This window comes from Macaca mulatta, chromosome 13 (assembly GCF_049350105.2).
Source record: "Macaca mulatta isolate MMU2019108-1 chromosome 13, T2T-MMU8v2.0, whole genome shotgun sequence".
In the NCBI taxonomy this organism is placed as follows: Eukaryota; Metazoa; Chordata; class Mammalia; order Primates; family Cercopithecidae; genus Macaca; species Macaca mulatta.
In genome coordinates, this window is record NC_133418.1 from 78,247,334 (window position 1) to 78,275,202 (window position 27,869).

Consider the following 27,869-nt stretch of genomic DNA (forward strand, 5'->3'; position numbering starts at 1 on the left):
ATCACTGTATGCAAGGCATACGTTCTGTGTGAGTAAGTACAACAGACACTTAAATACACCCAGGACTGGAATTTAATTATTTAATAATTCAGATTTGGACTGCGATTTAGATTTAATATGCTGTAAATATTTCATAAAATATGTAGCTATGAGGTTTTTATCTGGAAAATGTCTTATCAAAACATGGCTAGTATTTCATGTTTTAAAAAAATTAGTGGAAGGTTAACAAATATTGTTAGTTATTCTGAGCACAGGAAATTGACCATGAGGTTTTTAAACTCACGTGTTTTATTAATGGGTAGGCAGGTAACATGATGATTAGGAGTTCTGGCATCAGATTACTGGGTTGAAATCCTGGCTCTGTCACTTGCTAGTGAGGATGAAATAATAAAATCCCTCCAAAATATCTAGCTCAGCACCTGACATGTGGTTATTACTTAATTAATGTTACAGGCATTTGTGAGCCTGTAACATTAGAAAAGAAATAGTTTAGTGACTATAAAGAAATAGTTTAATGACTATATTTTTAGCCTTCAATAGTGCAAATTCCATTATTTATTTGAGTTCTCATCTATTAGAGAATATGCTAATTGTCTCAGTTTGTTTTATTTTTTCTGCCCAGCAGTCTTTCAGTTGGTGGGAGTGGACTATTAATTTATCTGTTTCTCTGGTATTTCGTTATACCAACTTAGGGTATTTGGATTTCACATAATTTTCAATCCTGTCTGACATTTCAGATGACAGTAGAAAGAAAATGTAGCATTTGTAGATCTCTCCATGTACCCCGCATGGGGCTTGGCCCTGTCATACGAGTAACTTAATCCTTACAGCCATAGTGCAAGGTAGGTTTCACTCCCATTTTATACACTAGAAAGTCAAAGTGTGACGGGGAGGAATACATATCTTGCTTAGCATTACTCAGGTGGGAAGAGGAAGACTTCAGATTCACGTGAGAGCCCCATGGCACTATGTTCTTTTCTTTGCTGGAGACTAAAACATAGCTTTTCTTTTTAAAAAATGGTCATAGCTTAGGTCTCTTTGGAATAGCTAAAGTAGTTATATTTCATTTCTTTCCCCACATTGTTTTAATTAAATGCCTTGACCATTGTGGTGGTGTCTGTATTTTAGGCCATAATTTATTTGTAGGAGAATATTTAAAGCTAATATGCAATGCTTTTGTCCCTAACAAATCCACACATGCCTTTAAACTATGGACTTCAGTGCTACAATCTTTAAAAAGATTTGAACCAAATAATCAAGTATCTTCTAGGACGCTTATTTCTTATGAAGGTAAAAAGGAAAATTGATATAAAGTATTTTAAATAACTGAATTTGGAGATTTTGAATTTTAGACACCTGAGATTGTCTTTGAAACAATTTAAAGTTGTTTTAAAATATTTTTACTTATTCCCATCAGATACCAGATAAATGAGGAATTGTTGTATTTAACAATTTTGGGGTTTTTTTTTTTTTTTTTTCAGTTTTACCAGGTTAGAAATTTAATATTTGTGAAACATGTATATTCATTTCCTAAAGTCACAGATGCCACAGATAATTCTTTCATAAGTTGACACTAGAAATCATAGGATTATAACTACATGAATTACTGCAAAATGCTGGAGGTAGATTAAAACTAAGATGGATTTGATTGCTTGAAGAGCTGCAGGTTTTTACATTAATTGGTATTTCCATTACCAAAGGGATGATACTGTGTTTTAGACCAAAATAAAATACTCATTTATATGAATCTGGTTTATGTTTCAAGCATGAGAAAAAATGTGTTAACACTTAACTGGCATGAAATGATTTTGGATTTAAAAGGCATGTTCATTGTAGGGTAATCATGTTGATAATGCTCTGCTAACAGGACTTTCATGTGAGAGAATAATGCTGGCCAGGTTAACTCATTTGCATGAGTTGTGACCAGGACCTTTTAGTGTCATTTTAACAAGAATTCCAGACCAGGAACTACACACCCCTTCGCAAATAACTCTTCCTAAAGTAGTATTCTTAGTCACAGAAGAATGTATACATGGATGAGTGCAGGTTTTTAACTAGAGAAATGTATCATGATGAGTAGATTCATTTGTGCATGTATTCCTGTATCAGACAATGACATTTACTTTAGGAATATCTGGAACAACATACTGTTCAAGACCAATTTTGGAGGAGAATATAAATGATTATTTATAACCAGTAGGTCAGCAGCTTCGAAAGATGAACTCTCTCAGTCATGCAAATACAAATTGGTGATAAGCACAATCAGCAAAACATTGAAAAGTAGCTCATGAGAGATTGGGAACTGGATTTTATCTTCTTTTTTATCTGGAGAGAGAGACAGTAATCCTAACGGTCGTGAGTTGTTCTAAATGTCTGTAGGTGTTCTGATTTGCAGATAGGTCAGTTTCTCCATGTTATCTGTGACAGTGTAAGTCTCCCCCAAAATTATAAGTAATATTTATTATATTGGAACACATTTTTAAGAATTTATACTAAAATGTATCCAAAATTAAAGGTAGGAGCTGGGTTAAGGTAGGAGCTCAATAAATAGTTTTGAATGAATGGAGTCATTCATATGAGCCTTTAAAAATTAACACATGTCTACTAATGATTAGTTTAAAACCACTATCTGTACTTATTTTGTTTCTTAAAATTTATGAAAAATGACAGCTAGCAGCAGGGAATCATTCCTCCTCCTGAGGTGAGGCTACAGATGGTTAACGTAATGCCAGTATGTTGTATAGCTCCTGAATTTGCTCTTGTAACAGACATTTCACATGAAGAACAGCATGTATTAAAGATGATTGCTTTACAGCCGGGTGCGGTGGCTCACGCCTGTAATCCCAGCACTTTGGGAGGCCGAGGCGGGTGGATCACGAGGTCAGGAGATCGAGACCATCCTGGCTAACACATTGAAACCCTGTCTCTACTAAAAATACAAAAAATTAGCCAGGCGTGGTGACAGGCACCTGCAGTCCCAGCTACTCGGGAGGCTGAGGCAGGAGAATGGCATGAATCCAGGAGGTGGAGCTTGCAGTGAGCTGAGATTGTGCCACTGCGCTTCAGCCTGGGCAACAGAGTGAGACTCCATCTCAAAAAAAAAAAAAAAAAAAAAAAGATGATTGCTTTATAAGGGTAAGGGAATAGTTCCTACCACTTCCTACCACACAGTATAACATATTACTCATGAACTATTTGTTCTAAACTGCCGATTCTACTTATTACATAGTAGTGTCAGTGACCGAAGAAATACTGTTCGTGTAAGTTTAATTTTTTCAAGTTAAAACATGTAATATACAGAATACTGATACATGGTACGTTATAGCTTTCATGACAAATTTTAAGAGATTACTTCAGCCTTGCATTTTAAGTATAGTAGGTACTTCTGTCCCTGTTTTGTAGATTGGGAAACGGAGGCTCAGATGTTAAAATGAGCTGGCCAAGGTCACTTAACATCTGACGTACCACTTATTTTTTAAATAGATTTTTCTTCTTCGTGGTAATTTAAATAATTTTACCCACTTGAGTTGTAATATATTTGATTATACACCATAGGTTGTTTCTTCTATTTACTGGCTAAAAAAAATTTAAATTTATAAAAAACTCTCACTATATTGCCCAGGCTGGCCTCCAGTGCTTGGGCCCTTGTCATTTTGGTGGCAAACACTTGTGAATGACTTCCTTTTCATGAATGCCTTTGTTCTAAGTTTTCTATTTTCTTGAAACAAAATAATTATATAAAGCCATCTCAGATTACCATAATTTAGAGAAATCTTTATAGCACTGCAGCGGAATTATGTGTTTAATAGATACCACTTTTTAAAAAAATCCTATTTGTGGCATGAAGAACGTTGAATAGAAACATTTCTATATGTGACATAAGGAAATAGTTTTAAAGGAAAACCTCAGGATCTAATTATGAAAATACATGATTAACCTAGGATTTACAAATGAATTCTGTTGCCATAGTGTAGTTTTAAAATCTTTAGAATAATTATAAGAAAATCAGTAGGAAATTGCTTGAGGAATAGTTCTTAGTGGGCAGCCTCTCTCCTTTTGCTGTTCCCTATTTTGATAATCTGTTTTGATTTTCAAAAATCATGAAAACTGCCCTTAAAGAAATTCTTGAGTTGGAGTCTCTCTGTCACCCAGGCTGGAGTGCAGTGGCATGATCTCTGTTCACTGCAAGCTCCGCCTCCTGGGTTCAGGCCATTCTTCTGCCTCAGCCTCCCAAGTAGCTGGGACGACAGGCGCCTGCCACCACACCCTGCTAATTTTTTGTACTTTTAGTAGAGATGGGGTTTCACTGTGTTAGCCAGGATGGTCTCTATCTCCTGACCTCGTGATCCACCTGCCTCGGCCTCCCAAAGTGCGGGGATTACAGGCATGAGCCACCACACCTGGCCCCCAGAAATTCTCTTCTAAAAAATGACAGTGTTACAATTAAGAAATGCTTATTTCAGGAAAGCCAAGCAGGTACTCTTGTAAGTACAAAGACTGACCCATCTTTACCAGTCCTCAAAGCCATTCCACATTTTAGTGTGCTGATGGCATATACTTCTTGATTTGCATAACATGAATAACCAAGCGTACCAAGCTGTAACCCTTCATTAGACAAAATATTTTAACATTTCATTTTTGGCATTCTGTTGGCAGTGAAGTGTGGCAGCTGTTTAAAGAATGTGTGTGGTGGTATGTATGTGTTTGAGAACAAAGAGCCATACTGAAATTACAAAATGATTAAAGTACAATTTAGTAACCCAAATTGGAATCTAGCTGGGATTCATGAGGGATTACTATTCTCCCTATACTTTAACAGGGAGCTGTTTTAACAGAGTATAGGGACTCATACTTTGCCAATGACTAGTAGACTCTCAGCATAAACAGAGGAAAGAGTATTATCCCAAATGTTTACATAGGGTAGTAAATGAAAACTACTAAGGTAAAAAGTTCAGTGCTTTACGTAGACAGTAAACTATGCATAGTATTTTATTTGTAACCCCATGTGTTAAGAAGGGACACTGTTAAAGCAACAATCATTTAAAAGTAACAACCAACAAACTGGTATTTAATTTGGTATTTTAAATAGTTAAAAATCAAATGGAAACACTGTCTAAAGTAACTAAGATAATTCATAACAAAACCCATTAATCCAAGCTCTACTTATTGTAAATAGAATTCACCATGAGCTAACCTAAAATGTACCTGTGGAGATAAAACAAGAGTGTAAGTTAGCAAAGTATTAAATAAGATTTCAGGGAGCCCCTAAATGTATTTTTAAGAACTTTAGAACTAATTCTCTATATGCAAACACTGATTAACTCAAATTTCTTGTAAGTGCCTTCATACATGGCCTTGTTTGAGGCAGTGTGTTTGTATTCACTAGCAAAATTCATGTCAATAAAATATTTTTGAAGCAGTTTATTTCCCAGATATTTCACTAGTTTAAAATAGTCATTTCAGTGATTAATCTGATTTTCTATTGAAATCTAAGCTTTTAATGAAGACATGCATCTGAAAATAAGGCAATTTTTCTCTAGTCTGCTTATTAATAGAAAACAAATCTTTGGTTTTTAGTTGAAGTGACAGGAAGGATTTTTGCAAAAAGACTAAGGAACCAAAGCAGTTAAAAAGCTCTTGATAAGCAATAGGGAACTCCAAACCCATCAAGGTCAGTAGAGTACCTAAGGCACCTCAGCTTCAGATGCGACAGTCATCTTTGCTTAGAGTTCTGATAATCTATATACATGATTTTTACCATCTCGAGAATGTGAAACTGAAAAAGTAACGTCCAACAATGATTACCGTGAATAAGAAAATTATTGTGATAAATGGGAGAGACATTGGAGACCTCTGTTCTACCTCCCATATTTATAATGAGGAAACCAAAGCCCAGTCACGAAACAGGTGACACCAGTTTGTGTCGACAAATTCCTAATCTGTTTCTGTTAGGGCAGGACAAATTCTAGACTTTTAACTTTGAATGGCTAGTAAACCAAGTGTGAAGGGTTTCAGAGATATGAATTGGAGCCCCCCCAAAAAAATCCTCATAAATCCCCAAAGGCAAGTTCGAAATGTATAATAGTTTACTGTTGTAATTCCTTTATACCATGTGTTGGACAACTTAGCTAATATGTTAATTGATTTATACAATTCCTTTCAATTTTATCTAAAAATAGCAGACCAAAATTAAATAAGAAAGTTACATAAGATTCCATTTGAGCATACATAAGGCCATGATACTTAATGTGAACCACCATTTCTTGGAAGAAAGAAGACATCCAAATGTCTGATGCAGAGAGAAAGTTCCTGGCCAGTCATCCAGTAGACTCTCTCCACTCTTCAATGGAAAGGTGATGCTTATATTTTTAAAAATCTCTACAAAGCTCACATACAACAAGACAGTACATCCTAGATTTGTGACTGATATGAGCATTTAAGGCTGTCATTTTCAAGTATAAAAGTTTAGTGTTCCATTACCCAATCTGTGCAGTAGACATAGCTATAAGCTTAAGTCATGTGAATTAACAGAAGCCCACCAAAGACATTTAAAAAATTATAATTTAGGCAACAGCAAGTTTAAATGTAGGAAAGGCTAGAAAAAAATGTGTAGATGAGATTGTTTCTCTAAAATGCATTAGGTTGTTCACAATGAAGCTTTGTCTAACACCATTATCTGATGCATGGCATATGCAATAAGGCAGATCCACAGCAGACCAAACAAGGAAGCTGAATTAGGTAATAGAACTAGTAATTAAGATGGTTCACCTCTAACACAGTTCTGTGGCCTGTTCCCCCCAGAGAAAGATTAGAAATGGCTCCAGTGTACCAAATAAGCTTCACAGAAGAACATGAAAATTTTTCTCCAACTTTTTTTTTTTTTTTTTTTTTAAGCAGAGCCTTTCACTTAGGGACCAACACATGTACTGCTTGTAGATTAAATAATTCAAAATTAATTACTTCTAGCCTAATGTAATATGGCTGGAGAAAATGGGTCTCTGGAAGCCGGTATTTTGTTTAACTTACATTCTAGATGTGTATATAAGTTGTCATTCTATAACTTCTGCTGTGGTTCCAACATCAATATCTGAAAGGTGGAAGCAGCTGTTCTGTTACAATTTTCACGTAACATGCTTGGATTCTAGGTCTTCCCTCTTTAACACAACTTAAAGTTTCTTGTGATTTGGTCAACATACACAATTCTCATTTCATTTGATGTACACAGCCAAAGTGGGAATTTAAAAAAAAAAAATTACCAACTAGTTCAGAGAGCTAAATTGAGTCCAGCATTATGGCAAAGTCTGACCCAAAATTTTAATTTGTAATTTTAGCATGTGTCTCATGCACTTTGGGGAGCGTCAAACTAAATCTACAATTGCCAGAGCCTTGTTACAGTTTAATGCACATTAACTAAAATGTGTACATTTTTAGTGTTCATGATAAATGCAATTATGACCTTATTACACTTTTGGCATTCTTTAAGAAAGCACATTAAGCTTTAATATAGAAATATTTAGGTTACACTTGTGCTCAAGTAATAATAAAAACATTTGTTCTTTTTTGATCTCATACATTCTCTCCTCAGGTATGGCCCATCTCCTGTACGCTTGGAGCGACCTTTGGCTACGTGGCTGGCCTTGTTATTTCACCACTCTGGATATACTGGAATAGAAAGCAACTTACGTACAAGAACAATTAACTGGAGCAAAGGGAGATACTTCTTTGTGCAGATTCTGTAAGGGCTGTGCAGAAATGTGTATGGTCAAAGCCAAGCAGTTCCATTTACAGCACTGTTTTTTATGTAGTTACAACATGATGTGATTGTAGCTTTTTAAACTATGAAACCCCTGAGAGATTGTACCTTCTAGTTGAAATAAAGTATTTATAATAGATTGTGGCTTCAGATGCTGCTTACTGCTTCTTAAACCTTTAAGGAACATTCTTAATAACCTTTATAGAATTCTGAGGACAGGTTTTGTTTTCTTTCAAGTTTTGAACTGCTTCATTACCTATAAAAGGTCTGGGTATAGCTGTAGCATTTCATTTGCTTTCTGAGAGAAATGGACAATTTCCTTGGCCACTGAAGATGTTTCTCACGTAATTAAACAACAGTTTATACATCTTGATCCTATTCTTTTTTTTACAGTGTGTTTCTTTGGAGTTAAAATGGCTATGATAGCCTCATCAAAAACAGTCTTCAATCCCTTCTGGGTTAAAGCTGAACATTCCACATAGCAGCATGCTCCTATCTGGGAGGGAGAAAAAAAATCACAAATATATAAAATCATGTTTATACAATTGGCATGACATAAACACATCATTATAAAGAAAGTTATACAGCTATGCGAAAAGAATACGTTCATCGTCCATGTTCATAACCCCCGAGAGGGGATTTTAAAATACTAGTGTATGTCCTTCCAGACTTTCTATGAAAAATTATTTCATTCACCACATATTTACTGGGTATCTACTATATGTCAAGCACTGTTTAGGTCCTGGGGATATGTCAGTGAACTGAACGAAAGAGCAGAGTCCCTGCTGTGTGGCGTCCACATGTGCTGACATCTGCTGGGTGAGAGGCACACGGGAGGGAATACAGAGCAGATGGTGGCAAATGCTGTGGGGAAAAAGCAGAGTGAGGGAGGCAGGGAGTGCTGAGGACAGTGGTAGTGGGGGTCGGGGGAGGTTTCTCAATGGGGAAGTTTGAGCAGTGAGGGATACCTAGGGGAAGAGCTCCAGGCAGATAGATCCTGATGCAGGAGCATGCCTGGAGTAGTCAAGGAACAGGATCACACTGAGAAAGTGGTATTTGAGCAGAGACCTGAAAAGAGTGAAAGAATGAATCATATCCATAGGGAAGAACATTCCAGGCAGAGGGAGCAGCAAAAGTACTAAGGTTCTCAGAACTTTGAGGGAACAGCAAGGAGACCAGGAGGCCTGGGGAACAATGAGTAAGGCAGAGAGGGAACAGAGGCTTGTAGGCCACAGTGCGGACTTTGGCGTTTAATCTGAGCTGGGGACCGGAGGATTCCGAGCACAGCGGTGACATGATTGGGCTTACATTTTGAAGACTTACCCTGGCTGCTGTGTTGAGAACAGATGACCATGGGGCATAGCCAGAAGCAGAAAGGTGAGTTGGAAGCTATTCCAGTAAAGCAGGCCAGAGATGGAGGAGGCCTGAACCAAGTGATAGAGGGAAGAGATAGAAAAAAGTGTCTGGATTCTGGATATGTTCTGAAGATATGTTGTGCCAAAGGCTAGATGTGTGGTATGAGAGAGAGAGCAAGGGCAAGTATAACCTCAGGCCTTTTTTCTTTTCTTTGAGACAGTTTCACTCTTGTTGCTCAGGCTGGAGCACAATGGTTTGATACCGGCTCACCACAACCTTCACCTTCTAGGTTCAAGCGATTCTCCTGCCTCAGCTTCCCGACTAGCTGGGATTACTAGGCATGCGCCACCACGCCCAGCTAATTTTGTATTAGTAGAGATGGGGTTTTTCCATGTTGGTCAGGCTGGTCTCCAACTCCCAACCTCAGGTGATCTGCCCACCTCAGGCTCCCAAAGTGCTGGGATTACAGGCGTGAGCCACCACGCCCAGCTGAGGGCTTTTGACCTGAGTAACTGGGAGGACAGCCTTGGAGAAAAAAGAATCATATCTTAGACATGTTAATTTTGAGATACTCAGCCACCTAGATGGACTTGGTGAGTAAACAGCTGGGTAACCAAATTGAGAATTTAGAAAGAGGTCCAGGCTAGAGATGGAAGTCTAGGAATCTTTGGTTGTAGACTGTGCGAGCCACAAGACTGACAAGCTCATTTAGGCCTAGGGAGGGTAGCTATAGAAGAAGACATCCACAAAGCTGAGTGCTCATCCCTGGGGCCCTCCAACCAGGGACTAAGGAGGTAAAGAGATGGAGCAGAGTCCAATGAGAGGGGAGAAAAACCAAGAGAGGCCAAGTGAAAGTTTCAAGAAGGACGCAACTGTGCCAAATGCTGATGAGTCTAGAAATGAGATCATATTGTTTTGCAACTACTTTTTTCCCTTTAACTACATAACAAATATGAAATCTTAACAGATATTTTAGTATGAAGTTTTAATAGATTGGAATTTCTGCCATTATAAACAATTCAGCATCTTTGTAGCTCTCTTTAAGCACATCCCTAATAATTTGCTTTTATTATTAAATATAAATGGGCAAATTATAATTTTATATACGAGGTATAAAGCAATATCTTCTCTATATATACATATACACACACACAAGTGAAATGATTAAATCAACATAATTAACATCTATCACCTTAAATACCATTTTGTGTGGTGAGAACATTTAAAATTTTTTAGCAATTTTGAAATATGCAGTCCCCCTTTTTTTTTTTTTTTTCAGAAAGGGTCTGACTCTGTCATCCAGGCTGGAGTGCAATGGCACTATCTTGGCTCACTGCAACCTCCACCTCCTGGGCTCAAGTGATCCTCCTGCCTCAGCCCCCAAGTAGCTGGGACTACAGGCATGCGCCACCATGCCCGGCTTTTTTTTTTTTTTTTTTTTTTTGGTGGAGATGGGGTTTCACCATGTTGTCCAGGCGGGTCTCCAATTCCTGGGTTCAAATGATCCACCCACTTTGGCCTTCCAAAGTGCTGGGATTACAGGTGTGAGCCACTGCGCCCAGCACCACCATTATTAACTATAGTTAGCATGCTGTGCAGTGTATCTCAAAAAAGACATATTCCTCCAGTCTAACACTGTATCCTTTGACCAACATCCTAATGATTTGCTTAGGATAAACTCTTACATATGGAATTGCTTGATCAAAAGTGTCCAGGATTTTAAGGATTTTGCATATTGTCAAGACTGCTTTGATTCAACGACCAGTACAACAGAGAGTCCATTTTACTACACCCTTGGAATAGCGGGTATTATAATTAATTTCTCATTTTTTGCCAATTCTATAGGTGCAAATTGAGCTTACATTTGACTGCTAATAAGTTTGAACATATTTCCTATCTTCAGTGGCAATCTGCATTTTGGGGGGTGAATTTTTCATTGTTAGCCCATTTTTCTATTGGAATCTGTGTCTTCTGATTAACTCATGCAAGAGGTTCCTGTATACTAAGGATGTTAACCCATTTTTCTGCCATCCATCTCAGTTTATATGACTTTTCATTTTATTTCTGGCATTTGATGTGGTATTAAGTTTTTATGCAGTTAAATCATTAATATTTTCATTTATGACTTTTATCTTTATAACATTTAGAAATTCCTTCTCTCCCCAAGATTACAAAATTGAATATATGGAATTTCTGAAGTGATTTGTTAGTAAAGCCATTTATTTTTTGCTTTAGGAAAAACTGTCCTCCAAAAGTTTTCTCGCTTTCTTTTGTCTCCTGATATTACATTTTAAAAGACTATATATGGGCTGGGCGCGGTGGCTCACATCTGTAATCCCAACACTTTGGGAGGATGATGCAGGCGGATCATGAGGTCAGGAGATGGAGATCATCCTGGCTAACACGGTGAAATCCCGTCTCTACTAAAAATGAAAAAAAAAAAAAATTAGCCGGGCAAGGTGGCGGGTGCCTGTAGTCCCAGCTACTTGGGAGGCTGAGGCAGGAGAATGGCGTGAACACGGGAGGCGGAGCTTGCAGTGAGCTGAGATCCAGCCACTGCACTCCAGCCTGGGCGACAGAGCGAGACTTCGTCTGAAACAAACAAACAAACAAACAAAAAAGACCATATATGGATTCTGTTTCCACAAAAGTCCTATTGAAATCACAACATGTAAAAAATAGAATCCAATGATGTTAAGGCCAAATGGGAAAAAAGGGGAAAAAGTAAACCTAGCCTTGGGGCACAAAGGAAGATAAGCTACAAGGTACTGCATGCATCACTGTTTTATATATACTTTTAGAACTTTCGTATTTTCTATCCTTTTTTCATAAAAAGATTGGAGAAATTTCAACACATTTCTTTGCAAACCTAGTCATCATTTTTTTGGTTTTAACCACAAATTTAAACTGTCATCCTAGGTGGCTCCACTGTCTAACTCAATGAGTCTTAAGACAGAGCTGATTTGGCACAGTGCAAATGTTTAAGTAATGAAGGGTTGAAAGTAGTGACATGTATTTCTGATGCTTTTTTCCATATGTGACGTTTTAGGAAAATATCATTGGCAATGTAATACAGGTGTTAAGAGCCTCAGCCCAGGAGTCAGGCTTTGGACTGAAACCCAACTCTGCCATTTATTACCTGCAGGATCTCGGGCTAATTATCTGACATCTCCAAGCCTCCACTCTCTCTTCTGTATAACTGGGGAAGCAGACCTACCTCACTGAGTTCATGCAAGGATTAAATGAGATAATGCATGTAAAGCACTCAGCACAGTGTCTGGCATACAGTAAATGCACAATAAATGTTAGCTTCTATTGTTATCTTAGCGTCTTTTACATTCATGCTTAAATTCTGTAAGTGTTCCATTACCTCTTTTGCCAGTTTCTGTCCTTGTTCCACACATATAGGTTTTTCTTTCATATCATTCAGTCTTGCTAAAGTTTTGGGGTCATCTCGGAGATCAATCTAATTAAGAAAGGCCAATAATGTCTGATAATATTACAAATCTTTAAAGAAAAATCAAAGCATGTAATCCCACTTAATCCCCACATACCAAAAAAAGATTAAACAAAAGAACTTAATTTTTAAAAACCGGGAATAGAATTGCTTTCTTTTGGCACAATTTTTTCCAAAAATATGATAGAACTCATTAACTTGCAGTTGAGATTAAACACTTATATCATTTGCTCAGCTTTGGGACTGTTTATCTGAGAGCAACCCCTAAGGCAGGCCAAAGAGCTTATCCTAAAATGAGGAAAATCAAACTAGACATACCTGAGTTCCTATTAATAAAAAGGGTACATTTGGTGCGTATTCCTTAAGTTCCGGTACCCACTCCTCTTTCACATTTTGAAATGAGGCTGGATTTACCACCGAGAAGCATATAAGGAAGACATCGGTCATTGGGTAAGATAAAGGCCTCAGACGGTCATAGTCTTCCTAAGGAACAAAGAAAAGCCTCATTATGTATTTACATTTCTGTTGTTTACTAATAATATGTATATTAGATTACATGGTCAAAGATGCAAATTCAGGACTACTCCACTAGTGGAATGTATGGCACTCTATGTAAAATCAGATAACTCTGTTTTTGTTATTCTTCCTTGTGAAGTTCTGAACACCCGTGAGGTTAAAAAAAAAAAATGACAGTATCATTAACAATGACAATGAAAACTTTGGAAAAATACATTATGATCACTAATGCTGTCACTAAAAACATTTTTAACTAAAAAGTTTGCACAAAGAATTGAATATAGCTAGACATTGCCTAAGTATTATAATTTATAATAACTAATATATACTGAATATTTACTATGTGTCAGGCACTAGTCTATATGCTCTCTCATGGATTACTTATTTAATCCTTATAACAACAATATGACACAAGTACCCTTAATCCTGACTTTCATTTGAGTAAACTGAAGCACAGAAGTTAAATTACTTGTGTAAGGATGTACAGCCAGTAAGTCAAGGAGCTGAGATGCAAATCCTGCCAGTTTTTACTCCAGAGTCGATACTCTTAACCACTATACAGCTTCACTGAGACCTTCAAGCTTTACTTTCCTTGTTTCTATAGTTTTATTAATTTTGTGTGTGTGTGTGTGTGTGAGAAAACTTAAAAGAGAAACATATACAGTAAATCCACCAAAATCCTCCTTTACTCTCCAACTTCCATTCCCTCTACCTAATACTTTCATGTTTATTCTTCCAATTCGTTTTCTATGCATGAGTATACCAATAACTGTACATATTCGTACGTCTGTATATAAAATGAAATCATGCAGTACTTGTTGTTCTCACTGGCTTTGTCTTGGACATCTTTCTAAATTAGAATACGTTAGACTACTATATCATTTTACACTGTTGCTTCAGAGTCCCCAGAACAGCTATACTCCTGATGGTTATTTTAGTCTCTATCACAAAAGGCAGTGAATATCCTTTTTTGCATAGACTATTTTATGTGACACAAAATTCTACTTATTTACATTCTCGAGAGTGAACAGAGTCCGGATTCCATTTTTGGCATAGCTAGACTCTCATCTGGTTTCAAAGAAACTTTATTTTTAGCCTGGGCCACCTCCCCTCTTAAATGAGTCGCTTCACTACAGAACTACACAAATGTGGAACTAAGGGAATATTAAAAACATCATCTTCCACTTGGAGTTTCAGCAGTAGTATTTCCTCGTGGAACAATTTTCCTTTCATGCAATTTTCTGACATTTTTCATAATACAACTTTCAACTCAAGTATGTCAATGTCTCAAACCCTTGACTGGTGGGTAACCCTTTTGTTTTTCTGGGATGCTTTTGGAGAGCACACCTATAATCTGGAGCTGTGGGCATGAAAAGATTGCTCAGGTGTTGGCTATCACGGGATGAGAGGGGAAACGCCACCCCCAATCTTCTGCAACTTTTATTTTTTAAAGTGGATGCCTCTAAATGGTTTTGATTAAAGCAGTGCTCTGGCGTTAAGAAATTCACAACAAAGAAATCAAATAGGGTGGGTGTGAAACATGTTACACCCCCCCCAGACAGTCACTAGAGGAAGCCTTCTTGAAATTTTAACGTGTTTGAAATCAGTTTGTGTTAAACAGTACAATTGGGTGCCTTATATGAAGTTTCTGGGCTCTACTGCCTGTTTCGAACTGCAAGTCCATAAAAAAAAAAAAAAAAGAAAGAAAGAAGCAGTATTTCATCTTAGCATCCCACCCAGCAACTCCACACTTCGGAGCAAACCTGCAGTTGGCATGGCCGGGTAATGGGGTGTTCTCATTAAAAAGCACTCCTCATCCGTATTTAGATTTCCAATTTTCACAGACATAGGAATGGGGAAACTATCCCATAGGATTATGAGGAATAAATGAAATAATGCAACTAAAGCACTCCGCATAGCACCTGGCACATCAAAGAACTCTTTCAATGCTTAAACATAAGTTCTTTATCCCATGGGAAACCGAGTCTCTTATTCCTCTGCAAATCCACGCAGGGTCCCCTGAGTGCCACACTTGCCTCAGCTTTGCAGCTCCCTCCAATCACAAAGAAGTCTTTTAGTAAGAAATAAAATCAAAACACACAAAACTCAGGTCTCTCGAGATAGTATAATTTTCAGATGAATAAAAGAAAATGATATATTATTGCTGTACTAATTAGTCACTTAGTCTTAAGACTATTTAAAATGTAGCAAAAATGGATTTATATTTAAGAAAGCCAAATTAGAGATTTTAATGGAAATATTACTTTTCAAGCAAGTTTACCTCCTCAGGGAAACAAAAGTGTGCACTCTTTCTCTAGTGAGAGATGACAAGAAATAAAAACTAATTGAATGCCATGTTCTCTAGAGATGCTTCACAATATTAATCCAAATATTTTACAGAAGGTAAACATATTGTACAGATTCCTTTCATAACCACAGTGAATCCTGACTTTCCTCCGTGAGAGACATGTGGGCACAAAGGAGGACAATTAGACCAATCATTTCTAGATATTTCTTAAATTACAGGTTTTGTTTGAATAATTAAAATGTGAAAAACTGGGGCTATTACAAAATAAAACACACACGTATGTTTAGACCTCCTTGGAGAGAAATTTACTTCTTAAGTCTGAACTATCTAAAATGAATTTCTTCTGCCTATCATCTCTGGCTAAATAATTGGCAGTTAGTGGCTGTGCGTGGTGGCTCGTGCCTGTAATCCTAGCACTTTGGGAGGCCAAGGTGGGACTCTTGAGGTCAGAAGTCTGAGCCTGGCCAATATGGTGAAACACCATCTTTACTAAAAATACAAAAATTATCTGGGCATGGTGGTGCACACCTGTAATCCCAGCTGTTCGGGAGGCTGAGGCAGGAGAATCACTTGAACCCAGGAGGCAGAGGTTGCAGTGAGCAGAGATTGTGCCACTGCACTACAGCATGGGCAACAGAGCTAGACACCGTCTCAAAAAAAAAAAAAAAAAAAAAGGCAGTTAATACAAGAATGAGACCTTTCTACTTCTATCCAGCTGAGTAATTAGAAGTCTAATAATAGATAGCAAATTTAGAAAATAAATTATCCCCTGTGCATACTGTACCCTGCATCATATAAAATGGTTTATATCCATCACACAGTATCCTGAGTGAATTTAATATGAAATGTGGGATTTGGGAATGAATAAGTGGAAGTGTGCAGAATCTTTCATCTCAAGCCATGTATTTTATATTTGAGAACACAAAGAAGTCAAATGTAGAGCAACTGCCCTTACTTTTAAAAGATCAATTTATCAAAGTCACAACTTCTCACAGCCAACTCTCCAGTGTCTTCCTAATTAACAAACCAATTATATTTTAGTTCTAATTTTAAAATGTAGGTATTTAAACATTTCAGCATGGTAACTAGAACATTCTCAGGAGTAGAGAAAAGTGTATTAAAGACAACTGTTCAACATCAAAACAATGAAAGAACTGGTGAGTTTAGTCAACATGGCTGTTGGACTGCATGGCAGACTCTTTAGCTTCTTACCAACTGGCTAAGTACCAGAAGTATCAAGTTTTTAAGTGTGTTCTGGCAGTTTAGTGATCAGGCTCTCCCTCATTGAAGAGTCCTCAATATGTGATAATGACAACCTTACTTCAAAAATATCACACACGGCCAGGCGCGGTGGCTCACACCTGTAATCCCAGCAAACTTTGGGAGGCTGAGGTGAGAAGATTGCTTGAGTCCAGGAGTTTGAGACCAGTCTTCCCAATGTGGTGAAATCCTGTCTCTACTAAAAATACAAAAATTAGCTGGGCATGGTGGCACATGCCTCTAGTCCCAACTACTCAGGAGGCTGAGGTGGGTGATCACTTGAGCTCAAGAGGTTGGGCCTGCAGTGAGCCATGAATATGCCCGGGTGACACAGTGAGACCCTGTCTCAAAAAAAAAAAAAAAAGAAATCACCCACTTACCACCTAACAAGAATCTGCAAACAGAAAATGAAAGAAATGTGCTCTGAGAGGAAACAAAAGCTCTTCCAATGCCACAGAGAAATGTAGCCAACGACCATCAGCTGGAGACCCGTTTCTGTGTGCAGCTCAGCCAGCAGTGCCCATGAGCCTCTCACTTCTGCACCGTTCTTTGTCCCCTTCATGTGGACCTGGGTGTTCCCTCCTACCTTAGTGATCTCTGTTTAAAATGCATGTTTTTAGGATGGGTATGTCTATTTTAAAATACATATCCAAAACATATTTTAAATAAAAACACTCACATTGGATGATTTACCTTGTGTCATGCTTTGTTAGCTAGAATGCTATCATGTGTCATTGAAAAGCAATCAGTAAAGATTTACTGAGACTATAGCCCTCTGGAGCTTGCAGTTTAGTTGGGAATTCAAGACATACACATATAAAAAGACAGCCATATACAACAATAGGAGGGAATAAAAGTGTAAGCTGGAGCAAGTGAATATAGAAATGCTTAATTTAAGAAACATTACTAAGCACCTACTATGTGCCCAGAACAGTGCTAACTGCAATAAATAAAGGAGGGAAGGATGAGATTCAAATAACATCTATTTGCAAAACACCTTATAAACATTTACAAAGCTCTCTCATTAAGTATCTGTATGTTAAAAATAAGGCAATGCACTCGAATGTGCAGCAGTGCCCACAATGTGCCTGGACACCACTCCAGCGCCTTGCAGACCTCAAAGCCACAGCCCAGAAAAGGAAACTGTAGGCTGGTGTGGGAACATGCGTCAGGTTAGCACCCAAGAGGAATAATTCTGATAGGTGAGGAGATACACACAAACGCATAATGGCTTTCGCTCTTAGGAAGTTCACGGTAAGGTAGACAAGATGTATATGAACATGATAGTACAAGTTAGAACAGTAATGAGAGGACACTAAAGACTTCTTGGAAGAGGCACTGGAGTTGGTCCTTCCAGAAGAGAGAGAGCTTGAACGTATCCAATGTGCTAGCAATGCGACTTTGGCCCAGTCCCTTATTCCTTAGGGCCTTAGTTTCTCTGTCTGAAAAATGGGAGACTGTCAGCGACAAATGCTTTGAAGACCATAAAGTACTATAGGAATGTATTACAATCCCAAATAATGCAGGATAGTACTGTGATGTAGGAAATAGTCATTTATCAAAACCTACTAGAGTTTTCCTCTGTAACAACCTAGAATGAGAAACAACCTAGAATGGTAAGTCCCAGCCTTCCAAAATCTAAAGCAGCTTCTAACTACTTGAAGAAAGATGTAAAACGTATGACAGCTAAGTAAGAACATCCCTGAAAAGTGGTGGCTTTGTGGTCCGTGCAGTAGCAATTCTCTGTGTCACTTCCAAGGCACACAGTAGTAATCTTCATATACAACATCTGTTTCTAGCAAGAAGTCCAAAACAGGCATCGGGCTCTTGAAACCCTCAACCCTTCAAAGGGTGCTACACAGAAGCCCAGAGGACACATGTCATGAAGCCAGCTTCTGAGAATGCAAACTGTTTTCTCCTCTATTTAACTTATATATCATGTGTCTATGGTAATGCTTGGTCAGAGTAGCCTATGAAACCTCATTTCTTTTCTTGTCTTTTTTTTTTTTTTGAGACGGAGTCTCACTCTTGTAGCCCAGGCTGGAGTGCAATGGCACGATCTTGGCTCACTGCAACCTCCACCTCCTGGGTTCAAGCAATTCTCCTGCCTCAGCCTCCTGAGTAGCTGGGATTACAGGTGCCTGCTACCACGCTCGGCTAATTTTTTGTACTTTTAGTAGAGATGGGTGTTCACCGTGTTAGCCAGGATGGTCTCAATCTCCTGACCGCGTGATCCGCCCACCTCCGCCTCCCAAAGTGCTGAGATTACAGGCATGAGCCACCGCGCCTGGCCTGAAACCTCATTTCTATTGTGTAGTCATTTTGATACTTTTGAGTTCATTTTAACTTTGTGAAATGAAAATATCAGTTTTTACCTCCTTAAAAATAACTCTGTTTTTCAAGGAAGCTGGGTTGGGTCCCTTTTGAAAACACTTTGGTAAGTTTGGTTCAAAACTTACCAGTGATGAGTTTACTGAATTTGCCTACCGCTTCCTACTACCTCCCAGCACTCTTGGACTAAAGAAAATTTGGGGAAGAGAAAGGTTTTTTTTAGGTGCTATAAATTCTTAAGAGGTCACTGTTTTTCAAAAACTTGGCAAACATTTGGTGTTTTCTTTTTTAATTTTCGGTTCAGTTGTGAAATGGTATTTATATGTCACTGGCCTGATTAGCACTTACTAAAAGAATCCTTGAAATGAAAGGTTTAGCTTTTTACTTTTAGCTACTGTCATCTTCATATATTTTGATTTATACTAAGTCTGCCTCCTAATTAATGTACCAATTATTTAGGAGCTAGGGAACCAGATCTTGGGCTTCTTTTCCATTGTGCTTTCCTTTTGGCCACCTGACTGATCGTAACTCCTGTTTAGGTTGGCTGGAGGAAACGGAGAGAAAATTTACATCTGGTGGGGCAGAAAGAAACCAGCTAGAGGACTGGCCTTGTCATTATCTAACTGTGTTGTGATGAAATGGCACTTCCTCATCTCTAAAAGCAGGGCACTGAACTAGCAGATCGCCACGTCACATGATGAAAAACACTCCAACTGAACACTTCTTACCCTTGTGAGCAGCCCTAGTAGCAGATTTAATGTGGGAGGAGGTTCACACTACGGGATAAAAATCAAGTTTTAGGATTCCATTTTATCTAAGCTGACCACCACAAGGCAGAGGATCAAGACTTAAGCTAAATATGGCCCTCAGGCAAGCTTCACTTCCCCATCTGTGAAGGGAGAATAAATATAGCATACACATGTTAAGATAAATGAGAGAGCCGGTCAAGTGTTTCGAGCTCTTCGGCAGACAAGCCTGACTTTCCAAAAAAAGACAAACCACAACTTCGGAGCCAGTGCTATTTCTTCTGTGCATGGTGAGGTGACTTCCCCAGTTGTAGAGGATTTAGAGCTGAAATTCCATATTGTCTGGAGCTATAATTACAAGTCTCTTGCACTAAAACAGAGGTCAGCTGGCCTAAAGCATGCAGAAAGAAGGTAAATGTCTGATCACATTTCCATGTGGTATACTCCTTTCCTAACTTTTTGGCACACATTTCATGTTGATAGAATATTCATTCATTCACTCCACAAATATCTGGCAAGTAGGTGCTGAGTGCTGTGTATAGACGAGTGAACACAACACAGACCCTGCCCTCATGCCGTGTAGAATACAGCAGAGGAGTAGGCACAGGGCTCTCAGCTAGGGCAGTACCACCCTATGTCTGGCGGGGGGTCATTTCGGACATTTGGGAGGCGCTGTCAATTGTCAAAATGAATGGGGAAGCTCTGCTAGCATTTAAGGGTGGGAGCCGTGGTGCTATATGACCTGGATGAGGAAAACCAGCCCCAGGCCCGCATGAGTGGTGAGTGTACTGCTAGACATTCATAAATATGAAAAACTCCTTTGTGGGAAAACAGCCTGTTGCATAGCAAGAGTGAGGCCATCTTGAAGTAAAACTGCCATGATGACCAATGTTTGATGCCTACAATCCAAGGTGTTCCAGTAGCATAGATAAGCCCTCATAAGCTCCCCAGTGGTCATGAGTTTCTAAAGGAAGTCTGAGGGATGATAAGCTTCCTGTGTCTTTACCCTAAAAGCATAGTATATAAAGGATACTTTCTAGAGGTTGGTTGTGAGAATCCACCATCTCTTGGCCTACCTAGACATCATCTCTGTTTCTAAGTCTGTATTAAATATTTCTTTCTGAGAAACTGGATTTGTCAGCCTCTCTCTTCAGCCTCTCAGCTCCCTCGGCCTTTGAAGGCAGGTTTGCATAGACCTGCTCGCCATGGAACACCTTTTATAATTGCATGAATCAGGACTTGATTCTGCTGCATATATAAAAATAAAGTTTTTTGGCATAACTTTAGTGCATTTTTTAAACTTTTTCTTTTCTTTTCTTTTCTTTTTTTTTTTTTTTTTTTTTTGGAGCAGGGTTTTACTCTCTGTCACCCAGGCTGGAGTGCAGCGGCGTGATCACAGATTGCTACAGCCTTGACCTCCTGGGCTCTAGCCTCCACCTCAGCCTCCTGAGTAGTCGATACTACAGGCGTGTGCCACCATGCCCAGCTAGTCAGAAATATTTTTTATTTTATTTTTTTTTGTAGAGACTGGGGTCTTGCTCTGTTGCCTGGGCTAGTATCGAACTCCTGGGCTCAAGCAATTATCCTGCCTCAGCCACCTAAAATGTTGGGATTACAGGCATGAGCCATGGCCCTCAGACTTTAATGAATTTTCTAGGAAGGTAATTTCAGTCCACATTGAAGGAGAAAGATTGTACTTTATTTTATTTGAAACATCACAGGAGGCTGGGTGCAGCGGCTTATACCTGTAATCATAGCACTTTGGGAAGCTGAGACAGGTGGATGGCTTCAGTCCAGGAGTTCAAGACCAGTGTGGGCAACATGGCAACACCCCATCTCTACAAAAATACAAAAATGAGCCAGGTGTGGTGGTGTGTGCCTATAGTCCTAGCTACTTGGCAGGCTGAGGTGGGAGGATCACTTGAGCCCGGGACACCGAGGTTGCAGTGAGCTGAGATCATGCCACTGCACTCCAGCCTGGGTGACAGAATAAGACCCTGTCTCAAAGAAAAAAAAAAGAAGAAAAAAAAGAAAAAACAAACATCACAGGAGTTACTTACCAACACAGAAAATCACATGCCACTGGCAACATTGCTCTTAGCATCTGAGTCACCAATAAAACCTAACTATGTCAGCCAATATTTTTAACTGTTGCATTCATGGTCATTTTACCTAATAGGTGCAGGCCTGATTACTTCATTATGATGTCTGGAGTAGTCAGCCTTGGGTGTTTAGCAATTTAATACTGAAATAAATAGTTTTATGATGAATTACTTTCCTTTTTAGTTCTCCTCCATATCACTGCCAGGACGTTATACTGATTTAAAATTACATGTATAGGGAGGTTATATTATCTACAGATCTCATTTGAGGATAAGTAAAAAGGAAGTATTTGTTATAAAAATGGGAAATGGATCTGATAAAATTGAGGTATCAAATCAGACATTTAACAAATTGGGACAAAAATGACTATAAATGCAAATTGGGGCAGGTGCTATGAAGGAAGAGAGCCAGGTTCTGGGAGAGAGAATAACCAGGAAGATGAGTTTCAGTCTGGGCAGGCAAGAAAGACCTCTCTGCAGGGGTGACACTGAACCTGAGACCTGACGGACCACTTAAGGAGACAGACAACAAGACAGCGTATGCAAACGTCCCAAGGCAGAAAAGCCCTGACATACTGAAGACCACAGGGAAAGGCCGGGGTGACAGGTGGGGCTGGAGAGAGGGAGTCAGCTTGGACCACCAGGGCCCACCTGCAATGGAAAGTCATTAAAAGGTGAGTCCCCCCCATCTCCCCCGCAACCCCCGCAAAAAAAGTCACAAAATTTGAAAAAGACAATCCAGGCTACTTTAAGGAGAATGAATTGGAGGCAGGCAGGCTTATAAGGGGAGAGATTATTATAGTAATTCAGCTGAGAGAAGATGGAAGCTTAGACTAAGGGATAGCAGTTGACGGCTGGAGAAATGGTGGATTCTAGATATATTCTGGATATATCTAGATGATGTGGCATCTTTTAGAGGGATGAGGAAGACGGAGGGTAGAGAGGCACCATAGGGAGAGAACTCAAGAGGACAGTTTGGGATGTGTTAAGCTTGAGATGTCAAGCAGGTGGTCAGAGGAGGTGTCTGCCTCTGAGTTCCAGAACTAGCTTATTACTATGTACCTCCTTTTAGCTGAACCAGAAGCATCTCAAATTCAACATTTCTGAACTAAATTCACTTCTTCTCAGTCAAAACTGCAACTCCTCCTGTGTTCACCATCTCACTAAAAGATATCACCACTCAATCAGGGTGCACAAGCCAGAAACCTGAAAGTTCTCAGGATCAACCCCTAACACAAACACACACACCAAAGCAGTCACCTTCCCAGCGAGTCTCCCTGTTTCTTCTCTCTCCATATTTCTTCACCTGGGAGCTCCTACTCGTCTTCTAGGCTTGAGTCTGGAAATCACTTCGTCCAGCAGATCTTCTCTGAACCCCCAATTCAGCTTAAGCATCCCCACGCTCCACACTTCTGTGGCACCAGGAACTTCTCCTGTCATCCTGTTTGTTTACACTGTAATACAATTGCCTCTTTTCTGATCTGCATCTTCCCCTTCTGCATCAGGACTCCCTGAGGGCAGGGGACTATTGCTCAAGACCTGGCTTATGGTAGCAGCTTATTACATTCCTGCTGAATGAATGATGGTAGCTCACGGGAAGGTGAAGTGAGAAAAGTCAGCTGCAGTCATCGTGCAGGTAGCTTGCACAGTGCTAGCTGCACCTCCTTCACCAGCTACAAAGCTTGAGAAAGTGGATCAAATACCTGAACTCTCTCCAGTAACAGATTAATTTATCTGGCTGCTGACGTCAGTTTCGGCCAGATATCAAATTGCCTCCCGTGAGCAGGGCCATTTTTCTGTGGCACACCAATGGGTCCAATCCACCTCCCTGAATAATGTGAGCTCTTACTAGAAGAGCCTTAGACTGAGGGATGCTTTAAGCATTTTAGTTCCTGCTGCTGCTTTTCACCACAACTTTTTCTGCATTGTCTCGACATTTGTCTTATCTAGGTATGGAAAATACAGCTGACTGTCTATCCGGCATTCTTCTACTTCCTCCTTCTTTCCAAAAGTCTGATTCAGTTCAGGACCCCCCACCCCTTCTCCACTCAGACACATGCCCCTGGGGACCCTGGCCCCATACTTAGCCATATCGAGAGTCCCTGGTTGGATTAAGCCAATCATTGAGTTTCATTCCCCACTCCTGCCCCTCCCACTAAGTACTGGGTTTTGGAGGGCACATGACCTGGGTTGTCCAATCAGAGCAAAGTATTCACTGGCTTGTCCAACGTAGCTCCTGCCCCGCCTTCTGCTTCTGCAGCTGCTCCCCACCTCCTCTCGCCCACAGTATAAAAGGATTTACCACTCACTGGCCGTATCTCTACAGCTCATGGAGATTATTCAGGGCCCCCTCTACATAGGCCATTGCCGTGTTTTCTGTTATCACCACCAGGGTCTATGCGACAGCTCAGTCCCAGAACCCCACTTACTTATCTCCAGGACTAGCTATGGAGAGGGAGGCGTACAGACATCCCAGGTCTGACACCTCAACCAGAGCGGCCCTCTCACCCTTTTCAACACTTGGCCTACAGAGGCTGAAGTCCCCCGCTGACATACATACTTGCACACATTCTTTTAATAGACAAAGGCGACAAGCAGCCAAGCAGCAAAGACCCCGGTAACTACACTCAGATGAAGGCTGCAGTGCTGCTTTCCTCTGTCCAGATGAGGCAGCCAGAGTGCACAGAGGAGTTAAGCCGTGACCAGCAAACCCATGTGGAATGTGAATACGTGAGCCCCACTCTGCTGGCCAAAGAAACGCATACAGTGCAATCTGCCATCTGAGGATGAGGATGGCTTCCCAGCAGGAGAAATCAGGATGCCCTCCCAGACACGCATGAACAGAACAGGCCCTTGCAAAACCACACACACTTTCTGAGGGGTAGATGAAAATGTTTTGGAACTGGCAGAGCTGGTGGTTGTACAACACTGTGAATGTACTAAATGCCACTGGACTGTATACTTTATTTTTTAATGTTTCTTTTAGACACAGGAGACAGGATCTCACTCTGTCACCCAGGCTGGAGTGCAGTGGTGCAATCATGGCTCACTACCGAGTGAAACTTCTGGGCTTAGGCAATCTTCCTGTCTCAGTCTTCCAAGTAGCTGGAACTACAGGTACGTGCCACCACATCTAGCCAATTTTTTATTTTTTGTAGAGATGGGGGTCTCACTGTGTTGCGTAGGCTGGTCTTGAACTCCTGAGCTTAAGCAATCCTCCTGCCTTGGCCTCCCAAAGTGCTAGGATTATAGGCATGAGCTACCACATCCAGCCTGATTATATACTTAAAAATGGTTAAATTTATGTTGTGTAAATTTCACCTCAATTTTAAAAACATCCACACAGGGGCTGGGTGCGGCGGCTAACGCCTACAATCCTAGCACTTTGGGAAGCCAAGGCAGGAGGATTCCTTGAGCCCAGGAGTGTGAGACCAGCCTGGGCAACATAGGGAGACCCTGTCTCTATTAAGAAAAAGAGAAAAAAAAGAGGAAAGAAATACACACAGGTCCACAAGTGTGCAAAGATATGATCTTGCCTTGCAGGTACCCACATACACACTCACCTCGATTTCTTTGAAAATTCAGAAAATTCTTGCAGAATTACCCTGCAAGAAATCCCTGGAGGCCAAGAGTTGATGTGTTGACATCAACTCTTCACAATATGCATTCATCACCACTGAGCACAGCTTATCCTCCTTGCACGGGTTTGATGCCCTCCCCTCCCCCTGCCTGTTCTGTATTACTTCCCTTTATCTTCTTCCCACCAGCTCTGGCCCTTTTATACTACAGACGGTTCCCCGTGGGGCTCTTCCCAGCCTATCACAAAACAAATAGCCTCACCACATTACTACAGCCTATGTAACTTCCCAGCCCAGAAGACTGCCTGCTCATGCTTTCACAGCAACCCAGGCTACCCACTGGGTCTTCACCGTCAGCCTAGGAGATAGGTCAGCTGCCACCACACTGATGAGGAAATAGGAACAAAGAAGCTCACCACCCGTCCAGAGTCACACGGAGACGTGGGTAGGAATGAAGCGGGAATGCAATTCTCCTAACAACGAGTGTAGGACCCTCTCCCACACACCCCCTCTTTGTTTCAACCAGGTGTCTATCATGGGTTTCAGACACAGACCTCCGGAGTCTCTGAGTCGGGCTTCCTAGCTGTCTGGCCCTGGGCAAGTTACTTACCTTTTCTGTTTCTTTTATCTATAAAATGGACTACTAATGGAGCCTTCTCTTAAATGCTGGGAAAAGAAATGAGCTAAGGTATGAAAGGCACTTAATACATGTGCTGGCTGCTAATTTATAACCATGTCCACCGAGTAGTGTTCCTTTTCCGTTCAGTTTCAGCAGATTTGGGGCAGAGTAATAAACAGGCAGAAAATGAGAACTGAATGTGAAATTAACTTCAGAACAAACACACTGAGAAATTTTGCTGGTTTAAATAAGTGTGTATGTTTACATGGCAGGCAAGGACTAAAGTTGGGTATTTTATGAAAATACTGAGAAAATAGCTAAACTGATATACCTCAAATACGTTTTTCAAAAAAAATCAATGGCTACTAAGACCTGGGAAGGGAAAAGAGTCAAACGCACATGGACTTTGATGTGGCCATGGAGTCCTCTCAGCCCATTTTGCACACAGCAGGCAGGTTTCAGTGGCTTCCTGTACAATAATGCACACATGTCTACACTAGCATCCTCTGGGTTTCAAGAAGTTCAGACAATCTAGCAGCTCAACTTGATTTCCTACTCTAAAGGACCTAGCTAGGAAAGCGTGCCATTTCTGAAGCAAAGCAAGAGCCAGTGAGACAAAATTAAAGAGAAGCAACAGTACAGATAGAGGAGGAAACTAGCAACAATAAAACTTTATAAGAAAATCACCAGATAAACTGTCACTCATTCGTTTCAAGTATCTATTCTCTTTTGTGTATTCTCATAAAAGCCTTAGAGTCAGCAATGCGACAGGTGGTATCATTTCTCTCTTTCTCCAGGGCAGTGAGGGCAGCAGCTGAGCCCAGGCTCTAGGTGAAGTGGTGGGAACTATCACTGGAGCAGTTGGGCTGGCAGCGGTGGGAGTCAGGGAGTTTCAAACGTAAGAGGTGTGGACCCTACAGTCTGGTGAAATTGCAATAGGAACCTACTAGGTCCCTATTCTTATCCCCACCCTGTGTGGCCAGTAAGTGAGTCTTGTCAGAGCCTGTGCTCCATTGCTTGGGCCTGTGTTATGTGCTGCCTGGAAAATCAAATCGTGTGAGTCTCCCTTCAAAGAGTCACTGGCTTAGTTAAGCAACCAGTGAGACACTGGCAGCAAGGGGATGTCACGAGAACAGTGGAATGCAGATCTGGAGTCAGAGGGCCTGACCCGAGGTCCAGGGAGGCCTCTCGCTGGCCATGTATGTAATCTCGTTCAAGTCATTTCCCTGTTTCTGACCCTATTTCCTCATCCACTAAAAAAGGGGGGTGCAGAGGGAGGAGTAGACAGTATGACCTACCTCTTTAATGTCATTGTTACGGTCAAATAGGATAAATGGGTTCAAGGAAGCCTCAAATGTAGGCACAGATGAATACAAGAGCCAAGAGCCATTGATGCTAAGTGCCACAGGGATTCAGAGTGGAGAGAATACATCTGCCCTTGACTAATAGAAAAGGCTACGTGGAAAAATAGGTATTACTGGATGTTCTCTGTTAATCTCTCCAACAAGGCACCCATCTTCAGAAGACTATGCCCTTTAGAAGTTCAAACTATTTAGCTCAGAGTTCAAGACTGGCCATGCAGTCATCAAACTCCTCTTCCCACCTTAGATTTAATGGCTTCTCCAATGAATGACTAATCTGTAGCCGGAATGAACGTAGGCTGCTCCCGCACCTCCCCGTCCACCCCAGCCTCTCCCACATGCCCCTTTCTGTGCTCTTTTCTTGGCCTGGAATACTCTGTCTTGCCTGGGCCCCCTTCCCACCCCAAAACATACACACATGCCAGCTATTCACTTAGGAAAACTGTCCAGACCCTCCCCCACCGTCCCCAGAGCTGGACGTA

At 40.4% G+C, this 27,869-nt stretch overlaps 2 protein-coding genes across 7 annotated transcripts in view; one reads left to right on the forward strand and one right to left on the reverse strand.

Moving 5' to 3' along the window:
- The window catches only part of PIGF (phosphatidylinositol glycan anchor biosynthesis class F), a 35,730-nt gene extending 27,838 nt beyond the window's left edge, over nucleotides 1-7,892 (forward strand). For 2 of the 3 annotated variants that reach the window (XM_015112288.3, XM_077959631.1), the window contains one exon: nucleotides 7,586-7,892. In XM_015112288.3, coding sequence (XP_014967774.2) covers nucleotides 7,586-7,699 — 114 coding nt within the window. In that variant the 3' untranslated portion in view covers nucleotides 7,700-7,892. Of the gene's footprint in view, nucleotides 1-6,270; nucleotides 6,354-7,585 lie in introns of all 3 variants that reach the window. The other variant, XM_077959630.1, reaches the window with a different exon arrangement.
- Nucleotides 4,974-27,869, reverse strand: part of RHOQ (ras homolog family member Q) — a 41,435-nt gene continuing 18,539 nt past the window's right edge. For 2 of the 4 annotated variants that reach the window (XM_015112285.3, XM_015112283.3), the window contains 5 exons: nucleotides 12,885-13,049; nucleotides 12,480-12,575; nucleotides 9,077-9,177; nucleotides 8,722-8,821; nucleotides 6,064-8,249 (listed from right to left, as the gene is read on the reverse strand). In XM_015112285.3, the coding sequence (XP_014967771.2) occupies nucleotides 8,722-8,821; nucleotides 9,077-9,177; nucleotides 12,480-12,575; nucleotides 12,885-13,049 (462 nt within the window). In that variant the 3' untranslated portion in view covers nucleotides 6,064-8,249. Of the gene's footprint in view, nucleotides 8,250-8,721; nucleotides 8,822-9,076; nucleotides 9,178-12,479; nucleotides 12,576-12,884; nucleotides 13,050-27,869 lie in introns of all 4 variants that reach the window. The other 2 variants (XR_003721745.2, XM_015112284.3) reach the window with 2 other exon arrangements.